The sequence below is a fragment of the Bemisia tabaci genome, chromosome 3 (genome assembly GCF_918797505.1).
Source record: "Bemisia tabaci chromosome 3, PGI_BMITA_v3".
NCBI classification, from domain to species: domain Eukaryota; kingdom Metazoa; phylum Arthropoda; class Insecta; order Hemiptera; family Aleyrodidae; genus Bemisia; species Bemisia tabaci.
The window spans coordinates 59,278,791-59,288,485 of record NC_092795.1 but is presented as its reverse complement, the minus strand read 5'-3'; the positions used below and the strand labels follow the sequence as shown (position 1 = coordinate 59,288,485).

The 9,695-nt window shown below is 37.3% G+C and overlaps 1 protein-coding gene across 1 annotated transcript in view; it reads right to left on the bottom strand.

Moving 5' to 3' along the window:
- Positions 1–540: 540 nt before the first annotated feature.
- Positions 541–9,695, bottom strand: part of Gsc (goosecoid homeobox) — a 40,797-nt gene continuing 31,642 nt past the window's right edge. The window contains exon 3 of the mRNA XM_019041828.2: positions 541–4,231. Coding sequence (XP_018897373.2) covers positions 4,145–4,231 — 87 coding nt within the window. The 3' untranslated portion in view covers positions 541–4,144. The remainder of the gene's footprint in view (positions 4,232–9,695) is intronic.

Sequence of the window (9,695 nt, the reverse complement as noted above, 5' to 3'; positions counted from 1 at the left end):
GACGTAACGGATAAATTGCATATTTACTTGAGCCCTATGATGTTATCCATGTAAGTCCTTACTTTTTTGGACTTATGTTGAGATTCATTCAGCGATTCATCAGGGCATCAACCATTACGGAAAGCTCAAACCGGTTTTTATGGTGGCTCGATCAGTTCGCAGGAATAAAAAGAGTTTTGTTATCCTTGCGTTCATCAATTCGCTGCAATCAAACCCAAAAAACCCCTCATTCATGAAGTGCGCCAGAGCAATTTGGAATATATACTTTGATTTGAATAAATGCACGACTTCTGTAAGTGAAGTTTTTGAATTAAAGACCAAATAAAAAACATTGATTCCTTACGGCTGCGCCTTTAGTCGATCCACGGATGTTTTAACAAACGCTGAGAAACATTTCATTTTAAATCATAGAAAACATTGACTATATATTTCCGGTGAAAGAACCTATTGAAGAGTTGGTCATATCCTTTTAGCTGGAACTCTTTTTGAGATAATTTGGAACTCTCATTTTGCGGGAACTATTTAATGAAAGTTTTTTCGATTCAAATATAATTTTTCAGTTGTTTGTTTTTCATTACTTTTGGTTTTTACCAAACAATTTTAAGTATTGTATAGGCAATATAGGTATGTTACAAAAGTCTGAGAAATAAACTCGAACAATTTGAATGATTCATTTTCATAACCGTTTATTTAATTATTCATTTTTTAAATTTTTTTTATAAAGACGTCATAAAGTGTATAGACATGTTTCAAACAAAGAATGAAAATCGACTTTTGTGATTTGAAACGGGAAGAGGACAGGTAATCAGTGTAAGTATCACAACAATATATATTTCTACAATCATCATGGATTTGAATGAAAGATAGGAGCTATAGTAACAAATAAAAGGTACCTATATTAAAGACAATTAGGTATTCAATTCGAGAAACATTGCAAGTTTTTAATTCATTAACCACATCGAAATTAACATTTAAAAAAAGAAAGAAAAACACGCACATCATTCAAGGAATGTAATATATTTTTTTCTTGGCAAGAATTTTAATCAATTTGATTCGAGCGTGCTCCGTTCCCATAACTTTTACACCAAAATAGAGTGAGTTGATTTAGTTCACAATGATGATTCCAAGAAAATTGAGAAAAATGAAATTTTTGGAACGTATTCACATAGTTCTTTTGCTTATGGTGTCATACTCTTCAAAAAATTTCGATCTTTATGAGTATTGCAACCCTGAACAATACAAATTAAAGTATTTTAAGGTGGGTGTGCACAGAATTTTTCTCTGTTACTTTTGTGTCGTGAAAAATATATGTGTCAATGAGTTCCAATAAAAGCCTTTAATTTTTGTGTAACGACTTTTCCACAAAATGTTTTGATGTGAAGATCATATCACCTAGTATTCTGAAACTCTTTCGTGCCTCTAACAACGTAGGTCAGAGAACTACGACGAGTTTGAGAGATTTTTTTAAAGAGTTGATGCTCAATATCAAGTCCTTCATTCATGTTTGTATACCTTCATAAATAATTATTTAAAACATCGTATATTACACAAATAAGAAACAACCATAGGATGCATACATATATTTACAACTATAAATCTAAAATAATAAAAATCATCTAGATTGCACATTGCCGATAATTAGGCTCGTTGTTGAAGAGAGAGAGAGAGAAAATGAAGCCATCTTTGCGAATCCAGAAAAGTTGGGAAAGAGGTAAAAATGCCAAGTTTTCGAATAAAAAAAATCAGATCTGCCCTCATTTTCTTCGATTCGGCTGAGTTAGCCGTCACCTTAATGTGACTAATTTTTTAAGGCATTTCCATTCACTCGATGGAATCTAAAAAATCAACTGCAAGTCCTAATCGTTTTTATCATAGGCTTCCTAGTTGGTCAGCGGTTCTATTACAGAATCGTAACGCTACCATTGGGTCGACAGAAAAAAATATAAATTGCAGTTGTAATGAAAGAAGGAGCACGGTAAGATTTATCCAAATAAGAAAAGAGAGAGAGGTTGATGATTTGAAATTTTTATTCTTTTGATTTGCTTTCTCGTGTTTTTTTTTTTTTTTTTTTTTTTTTCACAAGAAAGCTATTCGAACAGGAGGGCCTTTGTCGAGACATATTTTAGAAGTTTCATTTCATTGCAAGAGAGCCTAGTATTTATTCCCTACGATTCATGCTTGCTGCTCGATCGAAATGTTGCTGAAATGCATTTTCCTGAAAAATTAATTTGAATAATTGAACAATGCGGAAGTTCTTGATAGGTTTCGCTCAATGCCTCCTTCAGAATTCAATCACACTAATTGGAAATGCTACGAGGTTTTTGTACTGTTACTGCTATTCTGCTCTTCAACAAGCACATTTTGAGGCCTGCGATTGCTTATTATCCTAATGAAGTGCTCAGATAAAATCCGAGGAATTTAGATGAAGAAATTTGCGATCACAGAAAATATAGGGTTCGAGTTAATTCAAGTATGAATGAAAATGTGACCGTGCGAAAAATCGTAGGATTTTAATTCATGATCGATTCTTCGGAGAGAATTTTTGACACCATGAGAAGTAGCCTTAAAACTGTTGTAATTGTGGAAGATTCTTCTCCATTTGAATGTGATGAAGACACGAGATAACAATGAATTAAGAAGTTTTGACCATTTTTGTGAATGAATCGTAGATTTTAAAAGTGCCAAACACTCAAAGGCATTCATTATACTAATTCCGTATACTTCGGAAGACATAGAGTTACGAGTGTATGTGGAATAGTCATAATAGATATCTAATGAAACATACTTGAAACTCAATGAGAAGTTGTACCTATTGCACCATCATTCCTGGAGGCATATTAATAGTATTAGTGATTATTAGGCATTAATTTTTGTGTCATTTTTATTAGGACTCCCAACCTATACATAGACAGTTTTTTTCTAGAAATCTGCCAACTGCAAGTGCAACTTACAACGCAGGGTTGCACCCATACAAACCCTATATGCACCATGTTCTGCTTCTGTTATGTTTGGAACCTGCAATCGTCTGTCAAATCGAAATAATTTTTTCTCATGTTCGGCACTATGGTACAAATGCAGGTGCCACACTACTTCAGAGTCGGAAACTTGCAATTCACAGAAATTACTTTTCTTCGTCAATACCATAGGCTAAACGCTTGAATGAAAGACTAAAGTAGCTTATTGATGATCAGTCATGGATCCACCATCGCAGTTTACGCTGATTCATATTTTTTCTCTCTCTCTGACTTAAAAAAGAAGATGAAGGATCTTCAACCCTCGGTCAGACAACTCTCCTCCCTCCTACTCCTGATTTTAACTTCATAGTTAAATCATGGCATCGAGTTTTGGAGCTTGATTCTTGTGGATCGCAGCTAAAAATAATAAGATCCGTCCAAACAGCAACTTTATACGTTCAATATTGACCGAGAACCGAAATATCGCGCTTTGAAAAAAATTCGGTTCATGACGTCATCCTCCGCGGTAGTGACACCCTTGGTTTTTTCCACCTTGCTTTCCTCCAAGTTTCAAGGTGAGTAACCAGTGTAAATATGTGCCTCTCCCTGACTGATGAAGCTAAGGTGAAAGAAACCAAGGGTGTCACTACCGCGGTGGATGACGTCATAAACCGAATTTTTCATAGCGCGATTTTTCGGTTAATGTTGAAGACTTGCTGTTTGGACTGATCATATTATTTTTAGCTGATTTACATTATCGAGCATCAGAACACGATTCTGTGACCAGTGGAACTGACCCATTTCTAACTGGCACAGGAGGTTCGAGTGAACCTAGGTGAGGTGGAAGAAACCAAGGGTGTCACTACCGCGGTGGATGACGTCTTAAACCAAATTTTTCAAAGCGCGATCTCGGTTAATATTGAACGTGGAGACTTGCTCTTTGGGCAGATCATATTATTTTTAGCTGAGACAAGAATCGAGCATCGGAACACGATTCTGTGACCAGCGCAAACTGCTCCATTTCTGGCCGAGGAGATTCGAGTGAAGCTATGAGATGGGAGTTCAAGCAACTTCGAGGTCTGAAGAGGCGTCGTCATTGGCGTGCTGGAGGTAGTGAACGACAGTGCTTGCGCTGTGACCGTGGCTGACCTCTGACGAAGGCTCCACCTTGAGGCTCCGGTTGAGGTTCTTCATTTGCTCGTGTTGCAGTTCCGCAGTCGCTCCTGCTCCTCCCGCTTTTGCTTCCGCCACTTGGCACGACGATTCTTGAACCAGACCTAACCAAATCACAAAAATAAGCTTCATTTAGAAAAATGTACAGAAAAAACAGAGGAGCACTGGGGAAAAAGTCGCATAGAACAAAAAAAAAATCAATCAAACAGACCGTCAACAAATTGAATGGAATGAACAAAAAAAATCCCTGTCAGAAAACGCAGAGGACACCCTGTCAAATTATGGATGGATGGAATAAGGCAGGGAATGAGAATATGTAATTTGCAGGCGGAGCTTCGGTAGGTTCACTATTGGTGGCGGGTGGGTGTCGCAGAGCGTAAGGAAGTACTATGAGATGAGAACGGGATGCTAGTGGTAGTATGAACAAAAAAATCTGAAGGAAAGTAGGTTTTCAGCTAATCTAGTGGGGACCTTCCCTTCCCTAAACCTTTCCCTACTAAATCTTTCCCTTTCAAGCACTGGAAAAAAAAAACACATTGGATCTACAGTCCAGACTCTTGAAAAAATTGAAAAGAAAAAGGACTCTTTATTCAATCAGATTTAAGCTTAAATCAAAAGGAAATCCGCTCAAATTAAGAGGCTTGGTTCTTGATTTAAGCTTAAATCTGATTGAATCAAGAGTATTTTTTCTTGTCGATGTTTTTAAGAGTCTGGACTCTAGATCCAATGTGTTTTTTTCCAGTGAGGCATCTAGTACTTAATGGGCACTTCCTCTCTTCATTTCTCTGCCAAAATAATGAGGAATAATACTGAGAAAGTTTGAAATGAATCGCGAGGAGAAATGGGTATTTTTCTACGAGCTGTTAGTTCAAAAAAATGCACTATCTTAAAAACGTTAGCATGGTGTTTGGTGGGAGTATAATCGATGCGGTGCTATTTTAAGCATCACGGAGGACTGCGGCATATGGAGAGCGAAAGACATGGGATTTTCAATGCGGATGATGAGGATGCCCCGAGAACTTAATCCTCCATAGTTCTTTTTCCAGGATCACTGCGGGGGGAGGGAGGGGGGCCGAGTGAGCGGATTGGTGGCCGTCGAGACACTTGGCGACGGGCGGCTGCTCTGACCACGCCCCCGGCCCCGGCCGCGGCTCCATGCTCCGGCATCACAGAAAACTCCATCGACATTCATTATATATCCTCTTGCAGGACAACTTCATTTTTCTCTCGCTCCTCTGATGCACACACGGAAAAAATTAAATTGCTGATTTAACAATTCGGCTTGCTGAAAAAAATGACTGCAATATTTCAACGTAGATTTCACAACAAAAAATCCTACACTGGAAAAAAAACACATGGATCTAGAGTCCAGACTCTTAAAAACATTGACAAGAAAAATACTCTTGATTCAATCAGATTTTTGCTTGAATCAAAGGAAATCCGCTCAAATTAAGAGCTTGGTTCTTGATTTAAGCAAAAATCTGATTGAATCAAGAGTATTTTTTCTTGTCGATGTTTTTAAGAGTCTGGACTCTAGATCCAATGTGTTTTTTTTTCCAGTGTACTTTTAACCACTATTGTACCTAAGCTAATTTAACCACAGGGGTGGTTAGAGTAGCATTTTTTGTTGTTGCGAATCTACATTGAAACATTGCAGTCACTTTTTTAGCAATTGAATTGTTAAATCAGCAATTTAATTTTTCCCGTGCACCTAATCAGAGTTTGCAATACATGTTTGCTGTGTACATAGTGCATTTATTATAAATTGACGGTGTAAGTCGGCAATCACATAACTCGGTTTGCAACGTCGCAGACCTCCTGTCATTCTTTATTTTTTAAACGGAAAACTACTCAACGGCAATTCTTTAAAACTGCCGTGATTTTCCTTCTCGGTGCGAAGAAAATTCTGCGAAAACTCATAAGAATGGTGTAAATTTGCTCTCTTTTAAAAAAATAACATAGAGTCGGAAATGTTCAGACACCGCAAACGAGATTTGTGATTGCCGACTTACACCGTCGACATTCATTTCAGAGAGTTTAATCAATTTGTCATCACGGTACTATAGTCATACCAAAACTATTTTATTTTGATAAAGGGAACATTTTGTTCTGAACGTGGCATAATTTTTAGGTGAAAATCGAAAAAATAATAGAGAAGAAGAAAGGCGGAGAAAATAAGGTTTAAAAAAAACCTGTATTCACTCTCCAAAAATTTTATTCCAAGGTGATTCGTCAATAGTATAGCAAATCTCACAACACCTTCCAATTTGAAGAGAAGGAATCAAGGTGAGAGTGGAGTCACCCAAAGGCCAACAGTTCAATTGAATGTAACATTGTTTCATTTTTAAAAGGGGTAATATTATTAGAGATCAGAGGAAAGCAATACCTACTTGCGTTTCTACTTAATCTCTTCACGCTAGAATTATGAATGGAATTACGTTACAAAATACGGAAGTCATTTCTACTCTCATGGAGGTGGGAGTAATCATTCTTTACTTGTACTTATTGGGCGAATTCCTGACAAACGGAACAATGTGCATTGTGACGTGAGCCCTGTAATGCGCATATTTCAACGAATCTCAGAGCTCATGTCTTAATGCACATGGTTCTGTTCGGCAGAAATACCTCCTATCGGTGTATGGATTCGGCGGAATCGTGAATAGCAACCCTCACACACGATTGAGGCGGCACGTAAAGAGAGGAAGAAGACTCGAAACAAAATGCGTGATTTTAACGACTGCAAGGTTCAGTGACTTCATCTCTCAGAGAGGACAACTCGGGCATGCTTACATTCTCAAATCTCGGCTCTGAAACATCACTTACATCAGAGGATGCTGCCTCGTAGAGAGACAGGAGGGCTCACGCATGAGGGATATGAGTTGAAGCTTAATGTGAAGTGGAAGCAATGCGAGACGGAACTCAATCGAAATGAAAACAGTCGTGGAAATAGTTGAAACGTAATATCCGTCGCGAGGAAAATATTCAAACTCGTGCGTTAAGTCCGCGATGCGATAAAATTCGTCCTCGCACGGATTTACAATTTCATCTTACATCTGTCTCATCCGCATCAAGGAGCACGTATATTTGACTTTAGATACATTTTCATCAGGTTATATGAAAGAATCTTGGCACTATATTCTGAGTCGCTGAGAAAAAATGAATAACTCAAATTATGCAGCAATATTACGAGAAGCATGACTGTCGAATCGGAAGGAAACTTAAAAAACGGGGCTATAAGACAGGCTGACGCGTTAAAACAGAAGATTCTGTTATTCTAAATTCAAAACTATCTACAACTAAGCCGGAGGAAATCTTTTTTAGGGTTGCAGGAGTCACAAAACAGCGCGCGTTTACCAGGAGTACTGTGCAGCGACCCAGCGAGCAAGGAATTTCAATGAGCCTTCAATATTTTGCATATGCAACGAAGGCAGCTCTGAAGCACGAATAGTTGTATTCAGGAGTTGGCGTCGTTGACAATTTAATACGTTGCGATGCTTTTTTACGATTTACTGCTGCAGGGCCCTACGAACCGACACTGGATAAGGGAATAAGAATCAACAGAAAGAAGAGGAAATAATGGATCAAAAGAATTAGCTCCGTAAAATTTCAAAAGGTGTATGCGTAAATTAATGTCTTAATTTAAATTTTGTTTGAATTTTCAATTAACTAGAGGAAAAAGAGGCAAAAGTCTACACCTACGGTCACTAGTTATGGAAAAGTGGCTAAACATTTTAAGGATCTGTTCATTAACATGTTCTATATATTTGTGGCTGAAGTAAAGAAATGCGCGACGCTTCCAGGACTTTATGTCCACCTACCTTTCGGCCATTAAATAAATGTCCACCGCTATTTATGTCCACTAAACATTAAGTCCGGTCTATATTAAGTCCACAATGAGACAAATGTAGACATGTTATGTCCACATTTTTTTCTTCTCATTTAAATGACAGGAACCACCTCAAAAATAAATGCATACTACTACTACCTTCATTCTTAAAAACATTTCATTCATGAATCAAGTCATGAAAGCGAATAGACTCTAACAGCAGATAAAAACATATGTTCATGTGTACACTGTACGGATATAATAAGATGAAAACCGAAGCGGGAGCCAAGGAAACGCTCCAATGCCAAATTAAACATTTTTCAGTAACAGATGCTGTCAAAATTGAAAGTTCTCTTTAACTAGTTATTTCGTGGGCCTTCAATCTTGTAGGATACTGTGCAACGCCTCTGACGCGAAATAGTTGCTTATAGCGTTGCGGCGCGGCAGGCAACCAGCGCAGAACGCGCACTGGCGCCTACAAACCTAACGGGATACTTCACGCAAACTGGATCTTGCGCAATGCGTGAAGTATCCCGTTAGGTTTGTAGGCGCCAGTGCGCGTTCTGCGCTGCTAACACGCCGCTCCGCTCTGTGTTAGGCTCTAATATTTAAACTCGCGGAGTCAGCGTTTTTCAACTCATGATTTTGAAATGTTTGCACTCTCTGCATTGATTATTCCCTTTTAAACTGATGAAAAAGAAATATGTACTACTGGAAAATATAATGTGTTTTTTGTAAATATAAGAGTAGTTCCGTGTCAAATTTAATGATTTCCAAAGCATTCAAATGAATTCTTTTATGTTTTGGGCTTTAAATGTGCTGCAGCGTGGTGTAAGTTCAACTAAACACTCGAAATTGGACGTATTTGACTCAAGAAGGTCGATGTACAAATAAGTTACAAACGAAAAATTGCGTGCTTCTTAGTTTTTTTCCTCTTTTATTAATTTTTGTATAGTTTCTTTCATTACAACTACGGCTCATTGAGATTCATATCGATGCCATTGCTTGGAAAAGGTTTTACAAATATTTACCACGTATTAAGAATGTAAATGTTTTTAAAATGAAGTAATCAATTTCAGTTAAAAAAAAAGAATGTAAATTTAAAGCATATTTTATATCGGAAATTTCAAGGATAAAAATGAAACCAAGTATTTACCAAAGACAATTTGAAAAGATGAATCAAAACAAGAAATTAACATTTCATTTAAAATATAAGTTACGATAACAACACCTTATTCTCTCTTAATTTTCTCATTTCGATATTGTCAATATAATTTTACTCGCGGACTAAAATATAACGCTTGAATTTGATTTTAGTGGACTTTACATTTGTGGACTTAACTTAGTGGACGTTTAAGTAATGGACTTAACAATAGTGTGGGCTTTAGAACTGTGGACGTAAAAATTGTGGACGAAAAGTCTGTGGACGTTAAAAAAGTGGACATAAAGTCCGTGTACCTGCGCGACTTCGAATGCAACGTTGCAGATCCCCCCTCATGTTTTGGTTTTTTAGAAGAAAACTGAAAAATTGATTTAATTTGCAATTTTAAGTGAATTTCCTTTACTGATACAAAAGTGTGCACAGAAAATGTCAAAGAGATATTCGGGTTAGTTTTCTCTTGAATAATAGGACATAATAGGAGATTTTTAGACGTTGTGATAAAGATGCGCATCTTTAGATTTTGTGCATTGGTATTATGCTCACGAAGGGCTCTGTAATGAGCCAAACATATTTCATTCAT